This window comes from Varanus komodoensis, unplaced genomic scaffold (assembly GCF_004798865.1).
Source record: "Varanus komodoensis strain SLA01 unplaced genomic scaffold, ASM479886v1 scaffold2, whole genome shotgun sequence".
NCBI classification, from domain to species: domain Eukaryota; kingdom Metazoa; phylum Chordata; class Lepidosauria; order Squamata; family Varanidae; genus Varanus; species Varanus komodoensis.
This window is the reverse complement of record NW_025335568.1, coordinates 44,423,419-44,444,718: the sequence shown is the minus strand read 5'-3', so window position 1 is coordinate 44,444,718 and position 21,300 is coordinate 44,423,419. Positions and strand designations below refer to the sequence as shown.

At 38.6% G+C, this 21,300-nt stretch overlaps 1 protein-coding gene across 1 annotated transcript; it reads left to right on the top strand.

Moving 5' to 3' along the window:
- Positions 1-54: 54 nt before the first annotated feature.
- Positions 55-4,310, top strand: LOC123022860 (ATP-dependent translocase ABCB1-like). The gene is given in 4 exon segments (XM_044428957.1): positions 55-60; positions 1,352-1,554; positions 2,875-3,046; positions 4,106-4,310. Coding segments are annotated over 4 exon segments (399 nt in total). The 3' UTR covers positions 4,124-4,310.
- Positions 4,311-21,300: the final 16,990 nt, after the last annotated feature.

The window sequence follows — 21,300 nt, the reverse complement described above, 5'->3', positions numbered from 1 at the left end:
ATGCATCTTATGCTTACTTTATTTTTACCACCTGGACTGAATTGACAGGGTCACATGGAGGCAAGCAAGTGCTGTCTGCTCTCTACATCTGCTCTGGAGAAGAACTGGCTGAGTCCCAGTCCTGTCTGCTCTTTCCTTCCTTGGTGCCTCTCTTAGCATTTGGCACATGTAAACCAACCCTTGAAAGTACACATAAGGATGGTACTTGGGAGCCAGCGTTCTTTAGAATCTATTCATACTGATTCGTCTTTGGGACTTGTGGCTTTGATGGACAGCTAAAACTAAACAGGCCAATGGGCATCAAGCCAGGAGGCAGGAGATGTGCAACTATTGTCATCATTTACCTTGGCAAGATCAAACTGTGCAAGAAAGGGACAAATGCTTTCCTGCCAGACAGCTTTATATATCTGAAGTAGCACTAGTTGAAATGTGCCTGGCAGGTTTACATCACGCTGAGGCTGTGTTTCCATTCATTACATGGAAAGTGAAAATGTCAGCTTTTCAGGATTTAGGGCAATGTGACAGGGCCAGCTATTAAAAAGGAGAGATGGCAAAAGTTCTCTGTGTTTTAAAAACAAAGTTATTTAAATAATTCCAGATTCTCAAAGGTCTTAACTTAAAAATCCAAACTGAGAAAACTATTGCTCTCATGGGTTCCAGTGACTAAAGGAAAAACACTACAATTCAGTTACTGCAGAAATTCTGTGATCCAGCGGGCCAGGTATGTTTTGGCTGAGCCACAGCTATTCATTTTAGAGTATCTAAGATATAGCGTATAAAAAAGCAGCTCACTAAAGTTTGTTAGGGAATCAGTGTTATATGACATTGACCTGAGCTCATGCCATTTTGTTAACTAAGGCAACTGTGAGCTATTCAATGCCTGTCTTACTTTTACGTCTTCTCTTTTTATACTTCTACAAAATCTGATGAACCATCCTGAAGTGCGACTTCAGTTTTGTTTTACTGAATCCTGAAAGGATGAATTACTATAGCCCCCAGATTCAAAGATTTTACATTTTTTCAATCGAAGAGAGGCTCATACTTGTTTCTCAGGAGTTTCTCCCCACTCTTTTCTTCTGTCTTCCATTCCTGATGGAGCTCAACATAACTTCCAGAGATCACAATTCATTTCCAGAGGTCAAAATTCACACATACAGAAAAGGTCGATATTTACACTAATACTTTTATACTAGATAATACTGTAACATGTGTTTTTAAAGTCTGAAATAATGCCCAGAATTCAATATATTTCTCACTTTTCCCTGAATAGTTGCAGAGTTATCTTTTTAACTATTAATAGCTCCCTTAAAATTATTCTTGGCTCATTCAAATTCCATCATTCTTTCTGCAGATTACCATTGATGGACACGATATCCAGATACTTAATATCAAGTGACTGAGAGAAAACATTGGCATTGTAAGCCAGGAACCGGTATTGTTTGGGACCACAATAGCAGACGACATTTGACATGGCAGAGAGGATATTACTGATGCTGGAATTGAGCAAGCAGCTAAAGAAGTAGTTGCTTCTGACTTCACATCAAAATTCCCTCATGTGAGTTCCTGATTTTAATGTTTTTATCATGATCCTGAGAACTCAGAGTGTGAAAGGATTTAAGTGTGTCAGCCTTCTGATGCTTCTTCCACTCCACTTAATTATTTTAGCTACTTCATGGGAAAGTTTTCTGCTAATAGAACTGGCCTTACTTATCTTTCTGAATAGGTACACTAATAATTTTTTCTCATAGTAGTTGTCACAGGCCCAAAGACTGCTCTAGATTATACCATATACCTTCCACCCGTTAGGTGTCTGAAAATACCCACAAATAGGCCTTATTTGTGGAAAATATCCACAAGAAGCCTGATATCAGCATATAATAGCTGATTACTATCAGATATCTTGTGGATATCTTCAGGATGGTTCAGGATGGCACTTCAGGATGGTTCATCAGATTTTGAAGAAATAGTTTAAGTATAAAAAGAGATATCCACAAGGATATCTCAGTAGGACATTCCTTTCACCAGCTTTGTGTATTTTATTATTATTATTTTATTATTATCTAAGTCCATGACCAGCAGTCATTTGTAACATCCTGCATTGATTTCTAATATATGAAATTAGGTAGTTTATGTGATTCTTTCTTTCATTGTTGCATAGTAGGGTGATTTTTAAATAGTTACTACTGTGTGTTGATTCTCATTCATTTTCTCTCTCTTTCTCTTTCTCTTTCTCTTTCTCCCTGGGAATTACCTTTGCCTCATATTATGTTTTAAAGGAAATCTGTTACAAAATTCATGATTACAAGCATCTTCATTCTTGCAACATGATGCATCAGATTTCTTAAGCTAGTTTATTTGCTCATATCTGTTCTGGATATTCAGTCATCCTGCTTTGGATTCTTGTTGTAACAGGATCAGTGGTGGCGATCTTAAATTTATGGCCGTACTAGCCAATATTTAATTGGGGTTAACGTTATGGGAAACATTAAGGATCTACTATAAATAGCCAGATAAGTCCATGGAATGTTTTGTTTGGACTGTATTCATTCAATGAATCTTGGTTACTATATGCCATTGTAGCACTCTCTTTTTCACTCTGGGATTATTGCTATGTTGGCCTGATGGATTCAGTGATACAAGCGTTACTGGCACCATCTCTAGAATACCAGGTGCTGGGAGAGACAAGTCCTTCCTGCACTTACTGGGCTATGATACCCTACAGAACAAACCGACATCATCTCTGCTTGCTCTGTTGGTTTGCCTGTGAAATGCTTCTAATACATTATCTTGAACAGTAACAACCTTTTCTTGTTTGTCAAATGAATAGTGAAAATTTAATGTAATGCCCTCTATTCCTGTCTTCCTACCATTCTTGAGATTTCACACCATGGTTGGAGAAAGGGCAGCCCAGCTGAGTGGAAGGCAGAAACAGCACATTGCTTTTGCCCATGCCCTGGCCAGAAAATCCAAGTTCCTGCTGCTGGATGAGGCCACCTCTGCTCTGGATACTCAGAGTGAATCCACAGGGCAAGCAGCACTCAATAAGGTAAAGCCACTGCTATGATTGCAAGCTGTCAAAGCTGAGTTTCAGCAAGGCATACGGAATGGATTGGAAACGAGGGTCACGCATATATTCACCATTCTGGGCCTAACAGTTGCCAGGAGGGGATCTATATTATAGCCATTTATCAGGAAATGCTCTCCTGTTTTTTGGGCAAAATGCACTTACTCTTGTTAGAATAAATTACTAATAGATTCAGAATGCTGAAAGACAAGCAAGGTCATACTACCAAAAGAAAATAAAGAGAAACTGGAAACAAAATGCAGAAGAGAGGAGAGGAATCCTTCCTTCAGAAAGCAGTCCTATGAGGGAAAGGCAGCAATAGTAGAAAGTGAGGCTCTGAAAGAATTTGGAAAGAATACAGCACCTGGAGTAGATGGGATATGAACAGAACTATCCCAAACTACAGAGACTGGATTGGTCCAAAACCTAACAATGATATGTCATTAAAGATGGAATACAAAAAGATGGCCCTCAGCCTGGAAATGTTCAAGTCCCCAAGAAAGGAAGTGCAAAATTGTGCAGCAACCTTAGGACCACTGTACTAACTTCCCACACAAGCGCAGTGATGTTCAAGGTTTTGCAACAAAGAATACTACCCTATATGGAGGAAGAAATGGCTGATGTTCAAGGTGAATTCTAAAAAAAGGATGAGGGACTTGAAAGCATATTGCAAATACACATTGGCTTCTAAAGCTCAACAAAAAAACTTAAGAAGATCAGTCTGTGCTTTATAGACTACAGCAAAGCCTTTGACAGTGTAGATCATGAAATGCTATGGGTGGTCCTGAAAGAAATAGGGATGCCTCAGGGCTTGATTGTCTTAATAGTAATCAGTATCATGGACAAGAAGTTACTGTAAGGATGAAATGTGGAGAAACAGAATGATTTCCTATCAGTGCCAGAGAACTCTGTATTTTATCTCCCTATCTATTCAGTCTGCAAACAGATAACATTATAATGAAAGCTGGATTATGATCAGAGGGAGGAGTGAAAATTTGCAGAGGACTCATAAATAATTTAAGATATGCATCTTACCGGCAGGAAGCAGCAATGACTTGAAACAACACTCAATGAAAGTGAAAGAAGAAAGTGCAAGAGCAGGACTGAAGCTGAACATTAAGAAAACAAACATCACAACTACAGAATTACAGAACCTTACCGTAATGAAGATTACTTCAGTAATGAAGAAATTGTGAAAGATTTGTGTACCTTGGCTCAGCCATCAATTCTAATGGATACTGTAGCCAAGAAGTTTGAAGAAGATTGAGACCGGAAAGAACAGTGATGATGGAGCTAGAAAAGAGAACCAGAAGTAAGGATGATTCATGGGAGACCAAGGCCAAGACCATTCCCAGTCATTATGTATGGATGCAAAAGCTCAACAGTGAAGAAAGCTAAGAGGAAGAAAATCGATGCATTCACAACATGGTGCTGGAGAGAAACTTTATGAATATGTTGGACCAAAAGAAAGAAGGATGAACAAGTGTTAGTCAGAACTTCGCTTACAGGCAAAAATGACAAAATTGAAGCTGTTGTACTTTGAGAAGGCAAAACTCATTGGAGAAGGAAATCATGTTAGGAAACGTCGAAGAGAGGAGAAGAAAAAGAAGGTCAAATATGAGATGAATGGACTCCATAAAGGAAGCCACAGCCTTGAATTTAGAATAGCTGAGCAGATAGGACATTTTGTAGGATTTCATTCATAGGGTATACACAGGTCAGAGACAACTTGATGGCATATAACAAGAACAAGCAAAGGGAGCTCCAGGAAACTAAAGGACACTAATCATTCCTCCAGGTTTTCAAAACAGGCAAGCGTAGGCAGGGCTAGGCATGTATTACATCTTTGTACCAAGGCCAAATAATTGGGATTTAATTCTAAGTAAACAGGCGTAGAATCTAGCTGTGTGAGTCAGCTGTATTTTTTTAAAATTATATCATTACACAGTAACGTTTCAAAGTTGCTATGAGGATCCAAATGTCATGAAATTATATATAGCTACCCACAGTTTATCTTTTTGTTCATTATTTTCAGCCGTTTCAGGGTCTAACTCAAACTTAAATGACTGGGGTTGGCAACAGTAAATGCTGAATAGATTGGTGCCCCCCAATGTTTAGTTTAGTTTAGTTTTTCCCCAGGTAAATCTTAAATCTTGATGAGGCATTTCACAAACTAAATTATCCTGTATTTCTTGTTTTAATCCCAATGAATCTTCTAGAAGACAGTGCCAGAAATTTCTTCCTAGTATCATAATTGTCTTTATTTTATGAATTGGAGGATTATCTCCATTTTATATAAAGGTCACTGAACAGTCAAGCTGAGTAAGTTTAATAGTGAATGTGTTAGCCAAGAGACACAGTGATTAATACTAGCAAATGAATAATTTGATGTGAGAAAAATGGAGCAGCTCTTTCCACACTCTTACTAGTGAGAACTATGTACAAGTTTAAAAGTTGTTAGGGTACTTTGTTTTGCTAATGAGAAGCTTTCTCGGGGCATTTGGGAAGAGGCTTCATTTTATATGTCTTTGTGAGAAAGGGCTTGGGGGACGATAAACCTGATTTTCAGGACAGTCCTATATGGCTCCTTATTAGCAAACCAAAACCTATGTAGTATCACAGATCAGGATGTCTGGCCCTAACAGTATGCCATGGCTCAGGGTTCTACATCAATAAGTGCCGACTGATGCTGCCCAGAGAGGTGGGGGGCTCTTCCACATTTGAGACATTCAAAAAGAAACTGGACAGCCATCTGAGTGGGATGGTATACCCTGGTGTCCTGCAACAGCAGGGGGTTGGCCCCGATGGCCTTCATGGCCCCTTCAAACTCTACTATTCTATGATTCTAAGGCTCTGACCTGGTTTTCATGACCACTGCAGCCACGGAGGGTGTTTAGCCATGGTGGGGTATGGTGCCTTCAGGCACCTGTTTGCTTGCCCAAGCTCCCATGGCTTCTTGCTATAGTTAAACCCAGTGAAGGTGGCCTGCATGTGCTCACCAGAAACCTAGATTTAGGACCTCTGCAAAGTGGATCAGAGTCCAAGGAGCCTAGCCCAGGGAAGTCAATGGATTCCCAGCCCCAGATTCCTCACGCATCCCTACTTTCTAGGCAGTAGAAGTGAAATCTACAAAATGAAATGCTAGTTCAGTTATGGGACAAGTATTACTGTTATTTTAAACATATTATTATGCCAATCCTATGAATGAAAGCCCTACAAAATGTCCTATCTATGAAATCCCTATCTGGTTGCCTAAATTCAAGGCTGTGGCTTCCTTTATGGATGGAGTCAAACCTTCTCTTATCTGGCCTTCTGGTTCTTGTCTATATGGCCGTATTTTGAAATCGCTGTCTTTTCTTTTAAGGACAGGACCAAGTATACCACCATTGCGATTGCTCACAGGCTCTCCACAATCAGGACAGTGGATGTCTCTGCTTCTCTTTTAGATTAGCCATAGTTTACATCAAAACTTTAAATTGTGGCCAATCTTAAACAGAAATGGTAAAAGAAGTCGGCTTCAGAAACTATGGTTTGCAGTTGCTTTGTTTCCCCTGAAAACATTCTCTCTGGATTCATATATCATAAGTTGCAAACATTTCCACATTCCTTCTTGTAGTCACATAAGATGGGGAAATGGAAGAATGTGTGTATAAGAATTGCCCTTGCTCAACTCTACACTAACCCATGTTTAGCATTACATGTGAACAAGGCCAATAAACATCTTGACTCATATTTATTTATGATTTCTTGCTTGATTTCTTGCCTTTTCTCCAAAGATTAGAGTCACATGGCATTTAATCTATAGCTAGCACATATGATTTTGAATCCTGGTGGCCAGACCTGTCCCTACTTTTGAAAAATCTCCCAGTACTTTGGCATATTAGCGAAGGATTCATTAGACCTTAAGCCATCAGGCAAACTAAAAAGGCTAAGTATTTATAACTAATTATATTCTATACTGGTGATTTTACAGTCAACTAAGTTTTCCAAGAACAAGATGTTGCTAAAAAAAAAACCCCACATACAATTATGTATTCTTTGTTGTTTCTTTTGCTGGGAGTGATCAACTTAATAATGTATATAGTTCAGATAACTAGTGGCCCTTGACAACAAAAAGGAGAGACACAAATAACAAAACACAGATCCACTATGCCTAACACAGTAGATCATTCCAGGTTAAATAACCAACGATTAGGCAGAGCATGTACTGCCACCATCTTGAATATACAACCCCCAGAATTGAAGGTTTTGATGTGGCATGCAAATCCAGCCTTCAGGGTTCATTAAAGGTTAATCACAGTTAAGCCTTGATTACATTTAACAGGCACAACAAGATAACCAACTGAGGGGAAAAGGAAACTTGAGTAAAATTTCCCAGACTTTGACCTGAAATGCCTTCCTTCTCTAATTCCAGTGTAATGAGTGTCTATTTTATTTTTCCCTGAACAGCAGTAAATCTGCCTTTTCTTGTACTGTTTTTGTGGTGGCATACATGCATCTCTTGCCTTGTCTGTGCAAGTTTGTGTTCTGTGGTCAATGCTTTAATTTGGGGAAAATGGGTAAAAAGAAAAATGGGTGTCTATTTCTGAAAACTGAACTGAGCTTTGAACCCTCTGAGCATTACTGGAACAGAACCACGACAATATCCATTTTAATGATGACAGCACAGTGCTTGTGTAAGTACAGAGAAATGTCAGCCTTCAGGAATCTTTCTTCATATTTCTTTAACAGAGAATTGTATCAGAATGTGAAGAGAGATTTATACTCCACTTTCATAAATATGTTTAACTACCAGCCCCTGTCTACAGGAAATGCATTTTAAATGATATGGCATTTTCCTAAAATATGCAGTTAATATGCCGATCTTTAAACTTTTCAGGGATTCATAGATGCAGTTGAGATCACTTTCATTTAAAGCATTGCTTCAACAGGGATAGAAAAATGCAGCTGTGCTGAGTGCCTTTTTTCTTTTGTAGAAAGGCATGCTATTAATCAAATAAGTAAATAAAAAGGAATACAAAAAGACACTTTTAGGGTGCATCAGACCTTCGGTCTATTGGAATCAGTGTTTGCCTTAGTTTACAATATACTGAAACAGCAAACAACATGTAATCAAGGTAAACAGTAACTTCCATAGTATGCATGAAATTGTTCTGCAAAAGGTTAGGCACACAGAACAATGAACACAGAAAGCTGCCACTAAGTGAACCATCGATCTATTTAGGTTAGTATTATTTAGAGTGTGGTGCCTGGCAACAGTTTTCACACACTGGTCTTTTCCAAAAGCTATCTGGAAATGACAAGAACTGAAGCTGAGACCTTAATGCAAAGCATGTGCATACAGTGAGACAGGACCCCTCTCAATACTGTAAGCCTTTCTTCAGATTTAGGAATCAATGTATTTCACACTTTGAGTGCTCTGTAGATTCCAATAATTTCTGATTGAACAGATGCTGACAAGAGACTTTGTAATCAAATGCTCAATAAATTGCTTGTTCTACTCTTTGCTTGGTAGAACCATAATCAACAAGCTATACAGTAAACCAATAAATGCTCTAATCCACATTTCACTTTAGTGAGTTGAAGTTACTGATCAGACTTCAATATTCCTCTATAATGGCACTTATTTTTTCTCAGATATAATGGTGGAAAATTATTAAGTCATTTGAAGCACCCTTTCCTGAATTACCTAGTGATAAAAAGCAAATAGAGAAAGAACCCTTCTCTTCAGTGAGGAAATCTTCCATCTTTGCATAATTCTGCTTTAGCAAGCAACATGCCTTCTTATTTCCAAAAGAAAAAAAGAAAGGTGGAGTCAATTGAGCAGAGTAAATTAAATTAAGTTCAGGACTTACAAGGGTTTACATAGTCCATTTTTATCCATCTCCCCTGTAGGGGCAGCAACTGAATGAGGAGATCTTGCTTTCAAATAACAGTAGACACAGCATTTCTTAGTTTGCCTATGTACCACTTTCCACCCACCCAGTTTGCACAGCATGCTGAGTCCGTTGTAGTTTAAACAAATCTTTGTATCACCTCTGATGTCTGGGTTTGCACAATATGCTGGAATTCCATCAGCAATTGCATATTCAAAATGTCACCCATTATGCACAGTGGCTCAACATGGGTTAAAAAACCCACAGGGAGCCAAGCATGCAGTGTGATCTGGTCCATTCTGTGAGGACTAAGGGAACAAGCTTGGGACCTTGAGGCTTCTTCTGGATTTCTCCTGGGAATAACCTAGATAAGGGAATGAAGGAAATCTGGACTGGCACAGAGAGTTTTGAAGATCTAGGAATGACTTTGGTATTGTCAAAATGAAGATAATGTTGAGCTTCTTAGATGGGTGGTAAACAACAGACTCATTGGTAGTAAACTAGAACTAAATGCTAATACTTACACAGAAAGATTAGCATTAGCCTTGTTGCTCAGTTTAATGAACCTTTAATTACCCATATGGTGTAATAGCTAACAATTCTCTGTAATGATGAGCTACTTGCAAGTGCAAAATTTATATTGAATCATCTCTTTTGTTTTTAGGAAATTGGATGGGTTGATGACCATAACAATGGCACTGGGATTCTGGTATCCAGATTTGCAATTGATGCTTGTCAAGTCAAAGGGGTGCGTCCTTCATTGTTCACTTTATTTTTAATGTGATTGCAGTGTTTGCAACAATAAGCTATTGCAGAACGCACTTTGCTTTTGAAATTACCAAACATTTCAGATAGCACACAGACAGTGTCTTATTTTGTGATTGCTGTCAGTGATCCAGCTAGTTGTAAACTGAATAGACTAAACCTCGCTTATTCACTACACAGCATGTCACAGGACATTTGGCTTGGTTGACAGAAGAATGAGTTGCACCATTTGAATGCTACTTGGCAGAAATGCCTATGGATGAGCTCTCTCTAATATTAAGACTAAGAACTGCAGCTCTAATTGTATAAGCAACCTTCCTGGGTTGTAGCATTAGCGGTTGGCATGGAAAAATACTCTTGCATTCATCCCATGGTGTTTTTGTGATTTAGTTCTAAATAGCAAAGATAAAACTCTGTAATATTACTCACATGGATGACAATTAACTGACTTTTCCAAAAGTTTAGTAGCATGATTTGACATGAGCAGGGCTACTGTATTGGTCAAGGCCAAAGGAGGAATGAATGATACCCAAGCCTTCTTGGTTGACCATACATATACAGTGAGGTTTCCTTCACTTGCTTGGGATAATGTTAAAACTGAACTGTGTTCTTATCCTTTAAAATATTGTAGCTTTAAAAGGAAAAGACTGTATTGATTGTTCTAAAGGAAGTCTGTATGTCAGAAAAATGAGGACTCTAATGTGCTTTTTGTCTTTGTTTAAGGCTACTGGAAGTCAGCTGGCCTTGTTAACCATGACTATCTTGACAGCTGTAACAGCTGTTGTTATTGCTTTCATACATAGCTGGCAATTAACATTGCTTATCCTGGCCTGTATTCCTTTAATTGCTGTTGCACAGGCTATTGAAGTTAAATCAACAGCTAGTCATGCGGGAAAAGGATCAAAAAGTCCTTGAAGAAGCTGAAAGAGTAAGGACATGCAAAGCTCATGCCTATGATTAGGTCAGGGACCTGTGGTCCTCCTGATGTTGTTGAGTTCCTGTTGTCCTAGCCATCATGGCAACTGGTCTTGAAAAATAAGAGTTGGGACCAGGGAACATCTGGAAGACCACTGTTCTCTACCATGAACCAGATTCAAGTTGGTGATAGTGGGCATTCAATCTAGCACTGTTCTACGTTTTTATTCATGACTAGGGTGCTTCTCTTAAAAGCCCTTGGTTTGTTTCTTATTTAAAGTGGTATATGCTGTACCTTTTCAAAATTTCTTGAAGTGCAATTTAGTATAAAATTGCATGCAAAAATTTAATACAGCACTCTAAAATACATCAACTAAAACAAAACAATAAGACTAAAACAAAACCACAGTTAAAAAGCCATAAGAATCCATATAGAGTTTTCACAGAACTGGCAAATACTGCCCCTGCCCCAGGCATAGTTAGATACATACTTAGCTTTAGTTGCCAATCAAATCAGAGAGCAAGATTGTGAGCATCAATATCCTACCTGGTCTGCCAAACAGACCAGATAGGATATTGATGCTTACAAGGAGAATGGTGACTTTCTCTGTTTGATGTACAGAGCTATCCATGCTGGGTTCTTTCCTCCCGTTTCTCAGGAGAAACAAGGAACAAACACTCAGGTTGTTTGCCTCAGCCTCCAAGTCCATGGCTCCCCCTTGCCATTTCACTCCTTTCCATCACTTAGGCCTGATCACATTTTTAAAATCTCTGCATTCCCATTGAGGCCACATGTTACAAATCTGATGTCTAACCTTTCAGAGTTTTTCTATTCCTCTTTTGTTCTCACGGAAGCCTTAACTTAAAAAAAAATCTTTCTGTTGGCTTCTTTTTCTTCCCTCTGACCTTCTACATGAGCTATAAGACAGAAAGTTGCCACATGCCAGGCCCAAACCGCAACGAAATAGGTTGGTCATTGGTTACCAACAAATGACACACCAAACAGACAGGTGAGCTTGGTGAAGGAAGACTTCGCCATTGCAATTGCTCTGCCATTACCTCTCTGGTAGAAGGAAACTAGGATATTGTCCAAGCAGGAAGATGTGGGCCTTTGCATCCTCTCTGTTGTCTGGGAGCTTTTTGAACTTTTCCTCTAAGGAGCTCAGGGCGGCTCATATGGTCTCATAAAGAGAGAGATTTTATCTTTGTCTCAGTGGAGTAGATTGAGAAAGTGATTGGCCAAAGGTTACCTAGTGAACTTCATGGCTGAACAGGTATTTGAACCCTCCCTAGTTAGAGCTTTAGGCATCTCTCCCACTTCCTAATTACTTCCTGAAGAAAATGCTGAGCAGGCAGATGCACCATGATCCGAGGCTCCCAGAAAGTTGAAAATCCCTTAAGATGTTGTTCTCCCAACTCCTTGCATGACTTTGGGGAGCAGCCCCACGGCTGACTGCTGTATCAAGTTGTGGTTGTGTATCAGTGCCCAGACAAAAAACTCAGCCTACCATCCCTTGCATTGTTGCTTTTAGCTGAAAATATCTGTAGCTCTGCAATGTTCCTTGCCTCGTGGAGAACATCTAGCCTATAATAAAGGATTTTTAAACCTCACACTTTTCCTGTTTCCAAAATGTAGATTACCACAGAAGCTATAGAAAATATAAGAACTGTAGATGCATTGACAAGTGAAGATACTGTTTTTTCAGAAATATAAGGCAAGCTTAGAAGTTCCATGCAGGTAGAGTTTACATACAAATTGTTTTATTTCCCAACTCCACCCACAATGCATTCTTTTACACACACAAACACACTTGTGTAATATCTATTTAAACTTCTGGACATTTACTTGAGTGATCCTGTCCAGCACTGGGACATACTTTGCTCTGCTCCCACATGCAGGTCATATATGCTTATCGGACACTAGATAAGCATGTATGACACCAAGTGGTGAACACATATGTAGAGTCCCACACTAACAGTGCCAGGTTAAGACTGTTCTCTGCTCTCGGTATGCAAATGCTATCAATGAAGTTACATGATGAGCATCCAATGCCCTTCACATCTTTTGTTTTAAGCTATGGAAGTGGAAGGGTTAAGAGGCTGAAACTCTGCCTGCTGTTCATCTTCATTTCACTACACACTGTGATTCTTCGTTATTGTTTTGATCTCATCAGGGACTCTTGGAAGAAAGCTTCCCTGAATAGAGTTTCATTTGGCATAACTTTTTCAGAAATACTGCTTTCCTCAGAGTTAGAGAATGGTTTGCTGCTCATTGTTTCATAAAGACTGAGCAGCTTTTTATGTGAGTGTATTTTCTGAGTTTCCAAATACTTATGCTAAAGTAATTAATTCAAAAGGAGAACTGATTTTTAAAAGTGTATATGCAGTGTATGCATATTATCAAGTGTTGAGTTTAGTTCTTTGTCTTTAATAGAACTGCAGACACAAAAGGGACGATAAATGTGTAAATCGCTAATAATTAATATAATTATATGGAATCTCCAAGTTAAGAAGCAATAGGATGCTGAATACCAGTGGCTGAGAAGCAAAAATATGGCCTTTCCAAATGTATCTGTCTGTTCACTGAGGGAAACAGAATGTTGGACTAGGTAGGATTGTGATCTGAGCATGTGTGTTTTAAGTTTAGCATCCACTGCCAGCTCCACAATACACATCTGAGGAGCACATGAACATCTGAAGTTTGGTAAAAGAGTGACTTTCAATGTCACTGTGATTCCTGAAGAGTAGGTGTATACTCAAGTGTCCCTGAGCAGGAAAGGAAAGATAGATATTTATTTCCTGGATTTATTTCTGCCAATACCTTCATAAAAGAAGTCATACTGTTTGGTTGCTGCTGCTACTTCTAGCCACAGTATGTTAACATTCTTATTGTTCATACACTGTCAACTATCCAGAAATTGGGCATCATAGCAGTAATCTGTAACAGCAAAGTAATGGAATAGGGAACTCACAACCAACTGCTGTACAGAAGGGGCTCTATTATGCACTTATGAATGAATAAGTATCCCATTAAGCTAGCCTATAAGATCTGTTGTGTCCATAGACACAAATACATAAAGATCTGACATGAATGCATCTTCCTGAAGAAGAAAAGAGATTTATTTAAAATCTCCTTTGCTAGGCATTTGTTTTTGTATCATGGTGTTGTTGAAGAGAGTTTAAATTGCCTGGGTCTTGATTATTTCTCTTATTGTGGGTTTTTTGTGTGTATTTGTGTGTGTTTATGTTATTTATGATGTTATGGTGTAATTAAGGTTTTGTTTTTAATCTAGACTTTATTGTTAGCAACTTATGCACCATTGTTTACTGAAAAGGCAGGACAAAATGAAAGAAATGTTGATTTTAATTTTTGTAGTAGTAATAAAATATTTTGACTGTAACTAAAGGTATCAGTAAGCTTGGAACATAGCTGAAGGCTATCAATCTCAATATCCTACCCCACTATGGGACCTTCTATAAAAAAACTGACAAGAGATTTAACTTGAAAGCAAGAGCTAGTGCTCAGCATCAAAAGTGCTTGCAAAATGTGAAGCAAGTGAGTCCAGTCATAAGTTAGAGGGTCTGCTATAAAAAGCAAAAAGCCTTAAAAGACCTTGGGGCATTTCCAAACATTATATCTAATGCATTTTTGAACTTTTTAAAATTAGATTTCCCTCTTCCAAGGAGCTGAAAGCATCATGCAGATTTCTACCCATCCTGCATTGCTCTCACAACAACCCTGTGAGGTGGGCTCATCTGATAAATGGTCCAGGGACGTCTGCTGAGATTCATGGCTAAATGGGGGGCCACTGAACTTACTCCTTATATCAACACTAACTCTCAAGTATATTAAGTTTAATACAAGTATCTCATAAAAGATGGAGACAGAAGATACTTTTCTACAGAAAGCTGTGGTAAGTTTTAATCTACCACATCTACTTTCAGTTTCATCACGGACTAGAGATCTGAGTACTATCTTACAATTGTTTCTTTTCTTGCTGTCCCACTACATAATCTCCAGGTAGTAGATTATGAGAATTATGCTTATTTTGGCTTTCATTATTAAATGCTGCATTTCCTTGGTCTTAAAGACAATCAGTCAAACAAACTCAGTCAAAAGGCCTGATTAGAAGCAAAGCTGGAGGGTCATGACATTGTCTGAAGAACCTATAAACAACTGTGAGGAAAGAATGATGTGTGCATAATAAATGCTTTACATAGAAAACCCAGACCCTACCCCTGCCTTCCTCTAATGTCACAAAACCAGAAAGCAGCCCTGCCTGCTGAGAACACCCTCACCTCGCTGCAGATTTGTTAACCATGAGGAAGAAATGCACTTCTGAATTACACCTGTGTCAGACAGCTCCCTTTCTGGTCCACTTTCAGACCACCAACTGAGTGTTCCATGAAGTATTAGCCATTGTTCATTGAGTATCCATTGCCAGCTTGTTCAAACACAAATGTCAAATGCAAATGAGCGTGTCACAAAGCCCTTCCTCATATGGAATTTGAACATGCCAGGAAGTACAAAAACGTTTCCTAATGAAAAAGCAGAAAAGCATTCATCACATATCTATTTATATGTGATTGAACACTAACACAGACTTCCATATGGGTTTCAAATGGTGGAAATGGTAGATAGGTGGATGAGAAAATGATATATCTGTTGGGTAATTTTCCATATTGCTTTTTATTTTTCCTGATGGAGGAATTCCATATAATTTAATCTTATGGTCTTATACACCTGGCAAAAATAGGTATAGATTGCCAATTAATAACTGTAGAAATTAGTCCAATTGTCATATTTTTATAATTTCCACTTCTTGTTAAAGTTCTATATCAAAACCCTATATCAGTGATGGTGAACCTATTAGAACTGAGAGCCCAAACTGCAATCCAAAACCCACTTATATATCGCAAAGTGCCAACACTGCAATAAAACCTGAAAATTGAGGTTTTAGTTTAGAAAAAACAACTGACAGCCAGTCCAATATATATATATCTCCTTGGCAGTGCACTGACCGGCCATGTGAAAGTTCCGATGAGTTGCACCTAATGAGTTGCGGTTTGTGACATCATCATCTGGCGCCGCTACTCCTTTCCTAGCACGCGCATGGCCCCTTTGTGCACTGTTATCCAGTGCTCAGCTGCTGGGGTGCCTTGGCTCGCATACTAACAGAAGGATCTGTGTGCCCACTGTGGCACTTGTGCTTTACATTTGCCGCCACTGCCCTATATCATTTTCATAGTGTCCTCATAAGTATTTGAGCTCAAGTTGAATATCTGTCCCCAAGTGTTGTGGGCAGATGGTAGAACTCCAGGTGTTTCTGAATTTCGCTTCTCAGAAGTCCCTGCCATCATGGACAATGGTCAGGAGTTGAAATCAAAGACATCTGGACATCTACTTTCTGCCCATCCTTAGTCTATATAACCCAACATTAACTTTGATTCTTTATATCCAATATTAACTTCATAGAAGTAAGGCCCATTTATTTAATCTGTGCTATGGGTGCACTGTAATTTGTTATTTGCAAAGCTGGTAAGGATCTGTGACAAGCCACCTAGAAGGCATAGGCTATTTTAAGGATGCAGTTGGCTTGCACCCTTGCTGGATTTCCACAGTAACCACAAGCTACAGTGGGGTTTGAACATTCAAAATGGCAGCCATCATCACAACAGAAAGTGATGTAAGGAAAATCCCCTAGAGTGGCTTCTTGTGACGTCCAAACCAAATCTTTATATTTCCAGTTTGGGTACTTTGAATTTACCTTATGAAAGCAAAAATTCTTATTTAAAATATGCATCACTGAACATGAAACTTTTTGTAACTGATTTTCTCAACCATTCAGATTGAGGCTGTGCTGAACCCAAAACCTGTGATTTCTTGTAGCTGTAGCTTGTTTCTTAGGAACTGTCCTTGTTCCTGTTTCACTACTATCTTTAGTAAATGTTGTGAATTTCTGTAACCCATGTTGATTTGTTGAATATGTAATTACAAATCTGAATAAAAATACCTTTTAAAAAGGAATGCAGTTATGCTCTGTTGCCCTAGATGAGCAACTGCAAGTGTTCTGTAAGGTGGCCTAGGTACAGTAATTTTGTTATTACTGTTGTTTAATTGCCAGTTTGACACCAAAAATTTGCAGCAATTGCCCAAGAGTACCAAAAGCATTACAATTATAACAGGTAAAATGGGGCAGGAGAAAGATATTATTAAAAAGTACATTAATGAATCGTTTTGGAGCATTAATGAAATTGGCATTTTGAAATCAAGGGTTTTTTCATGTGTATCCTTTGGACACATTAGATGTCATAATCACAGGCAAACTTGTTCAACTTGAGAATGTCTCTATACCACAAATGCTGCTTTTGAGCCCTGAGACCAAGGTTCTAGGAACTATTTTTGCAGACCTAATTCCTAAACAACCTTTTTACATTGTTGGACAATAAACAAACATAATAATAATCTTTTCCATGCATTTATTTATTTCTGTAAATGTTTCTAGGCCACTTTCTAGTGTTGCCTGAATCTAAGTGCCCTAGAATCTAACCCATATAATTATGGTGCCCTAGAATCTAACCCATATAATTAAACCAATACTTTAATAAAGCAGTAAAGATTCAGTACCCACTTTAGCAAAGATGGAAGCATTTTCTTCTTAGTTCTACATACCTTAAACAATATCAGGAATTACACAAACACACACATACCCCTCCAGTAACATTTGTATTCTTGGTGTAATGCATATATTTTAACATTTGCATGCTGGGGAAGCTGAGTTTTACTTCGTTGTCTGAAAGAGGGACCTTGTTTTCAAAGGCTCTTCCTTTATGGACTGGAGGGAGAAGAGCGTGCCTCTTGCCACCTTTGCAGGGAAAGACCACATTCTTGCCAGGCTGCCAAACAGCTGTTTGATCTATGCAGGGTGAAAGGTATAAAAGGAAAACATTTACCTTGCTCTTTCCTGCCCATTTGAACTGGTTGTACCAGTAGGCAGAGTGAGGCAATTACCTAAAGTGGCAGATGATAGGCGAAATATCAAGGTGTTGAAAACAATATCTGTGTACCATGTGGCCTGTTTATGCCCTGTAAATTGGTATTTGGCCTTCAGGTGCTGGCGAGAATGCTGTCCCATCAACATTGTGGAAAGCACTTTCAACATTTGTAACTGGAATGGGAGCAGCCACCATTTTATACTTCACTTCAGGCAACAAACAGAAATGGACTAGCCCTGTACAACCAATGTAACATTTAGTAGCAGATGGAATGGAATGACAGCAGTCATGGTGACTTGAGCATCCACATGGGCCACATGAAAAGCCTGTGAAGGTTGTGTGAAGGCCATTTGCTGATCATGGGTAGCCCACAAATGCCCTGTGTTTTTGGTGCTTCTTCTCCCCGTAAGGGCAGAAAAAAGGATGGCAGACAGAAGAGGGCAGATTGTACATTATTACCATCAACAGTGTTCCAGTGCCTGCTCCCATACAAAGAAAGGTCAATAAACAGGGCTCAGTCTCTCCCACAAGACTATTTAACATAATAGAAATCAAGTGCAAATGAATTGGTAGATCTCTTGTTTGAATGTTGCTACAGTCCATTATGATTTATTTAGTAAGCTACCTCAGGTAGCTCACTACTGATAGCAGGGGTCATGTTACCTTTTCAGGTGACCCTCATGTAAAGGTGCTGGCAAAAGATCATGATCCAAGGTGTGGTATACTCTTCAACTGCACTGCCTCCCCTTTGATACCCACTGAATGGAGTGGTCATGATGGCTTGGATCTTGCAGAGTTAATCCTTTACCTTATTTTATTTTAGAACCTTGCAAAACCTCTAAGGGTACAACCTGCAGAGGCTTATCTGGGAATAAATCCCACTGAACCCAGCAGGGCTTAACTACATGGGATTGGAATATATGAGACCAGTAGAACCTGTATGCCCATGTATTACCCAAGCAACTGACTAATTATCATTACGACATGCTCTTAAGTGCCCCAGTTTATTGCATCTGGACTAGAGAATGAAGATAATGTACAAATAGGTTCTGGAAGTAAATTTTCCAAGGAGGAAGAGCAGGAGCAGGAGAAAGAAAAAGGACAGCCACTATGCATGGTAGGGGAAATACACCTTGGAAACATTCATTTTTCAATCATTATAGCCTTAAAATTCACAAAAATGCTGGCCTCAGTGACAATGTGATGGTTGGAGAGTTGTAATGTAATGGTTTGTAGCAGGGAAGGACAGGGTACCTGGAGATCATAACTCTTGCATACTTTCCATAGCCATGTTTTCCATATAATTCCTTCAGTCATGCAATGAATTCCAGATTTCATTGCTTGAATCATACAATAACTAGTTTTAAGATACATTTCAAACTTCTCTCTTTCTTTCTCCCTGCCCCAGATCTACTATAACAATCCTCATTTGGTATTTTTTAAAAAAATCTAGGTTAGGTACAATGAAATTCTGAACATCAGTTAAAGCAAATTGCTAATAAAATAAAAGTAATTCGCTATAATCCTAAAAATTGTATTCTTGTAAAATTTACAGCTGTTGAATTAATAAGTTGAAACTTTTCATACATTTATGACCTGATGAAGTCTACAGCCATGCAAAATTTCAACTAACCTGATCAAGATTGCCACAGGTACATGAAGTTAAAGTGCTGCAAATTGATAGGTTTATTCTTTTTATTCAAATTTATAAAAATATGTATAAAATATCTTCTTCAAATTCATGTGAAAGCCACTGATGTGGTTTAGTTTTAGTTCACCTGATTTTGTTCAGGTTTGTTGAATGAAGCCTTTCTTTCATGAAGTTATGCGTAGTTGTTCAAAGTTATTAAAGTTTTCATGCCCTATTAAACTCTACAGCAGGAGCTGCTGGCACTGTTAAGTCATGCCCAGTCCATCCCATTCTAAAGCAAGAATGTTGCCAGTAATCCAATATTTTCAGAGGAATTATTTGTTAAAATTTATTGTGCCTGTGTGTAATTCTTATTCCTTTGGTTATGGAATGTGTCTGTACTTTACAGATTAGGATGCAAAGGGTGGTAGGGGAATTTCTTGCCTGTCCACCCAACTGTGGTCTCAGTCTGGATCAGGTCCCTATGCCTGCAATTTATACTGCCAGGATGCCAACCAAGGTGTAGCAAAGTAGCTCAGTCTAAGAAAACAGTACTGACTCCATTTCAAGGCAAGGCCAGTAAGTCAGTCATCTCTTCCTTCCAATTTCAGAAAGGCAGGAAGATCATATAGAAACATAGAAATAGAGCAAGTCAGAAGGAGCCTCCTGGGCCATCTAGTCTGACTCCCAGCTCCAGCCAGCTCTGCTCTTGACTTGCCTATCATGTGCATGTCAAATCCTATATGAAAAGGATTACGTTTAAACGGCATGACCAGATCAAGCAATTTAGTTTCTAACTGACTTCCTAAAATGTATGCTGTAAAGGGAAAGGTGGGGATAAACATTGAGCAAAACATGTTTAATGTTTTTCAGCTGTACATCTGTTAACTAGATATTTATATGACAGATAAAAAGTTGACTTTACAAAAATGTGGAAATTTTCTTGTTAACGAAGCTCACTGAACAACTTTGAAATTGTCTTTCTATTATACTAAACATTTGTAATTTTATAGGATATTAAATTGTGAAACATTTTGAATTCCTTATAATATGCAATATCAAGATAGTAATACAGATAGTACCTGACCTGTAGATTAATCAAAGTTTCAAGAGCCAACTGGACTTACTTCTTAAAAGTTAATATTGAATAAAAAGAATGAAAGCTACTGTTTGGGTAGAATACAAATGGGTACAAAGTAGATCTCCATGTATTTTACACTTCAGTTCTTTACCATTATTCATGCTAGCAGGGGTTTCTGGGAATTGAAAGTCCAAAACAACTGTCAATCTATCATCTGCCTACCCTGATGCAGAAATACCATTTGGAGAATGACATTCAGATTCATCTGAGGGAAACAATACGAAAACATTGAACTTTCCATTTAATGTATTTGTTCTTGCATTTACATATCACCCTTTTCCCTCTTTCAAGGAACCTAAAACAGCTTTCATGATCCTCTGCACTCCATTTTATCATCATCACAAAGCTGTGAGGTAGGTTTCACAGAGAGTCAGTGACTAATCCAAAGTCATTCAGCGAGCTTCTTAGCTGAATGGTGATTAGAACCTGGATTTCCTGGACAGTAGTGCAGCATTCTAACTGCACCAGTCTTTTGAGTCAGAAGACTACAAAATGAAGTCATGCTGAAACAGAAGACGTAACTAGCCAGGATGATCATGTGAACCCCATTAGTGTGTATGAAGAGGCATGTTTTCTCTGCACATTGTCTCTAGAAACACATCATGACCAGCCTTAATAATGACTAGAATCCAAAGTACTGTTTCAAGTGTACTTGATGTTTCACAATGCCTAATGATGGCTCTCCCATCCCTCATCCCTTTAAATGGAAATTCCCTTGCCTTTCATACTTTCAGTTTCAAAAACTGTTTGCCATGTTACAGGAAGTTGCAAGAGGTGTTATTCTTTGACAATCAGAGGTGGAGAGCTTCCTTGGGCATGTAGAAAGAACACTGTCAGCTCTTGAACCTTGACCATGACTTTTCCATACAATCTTTAGCTAGTTCTGTGAATAGGACAGATCTTACAGTCTCAT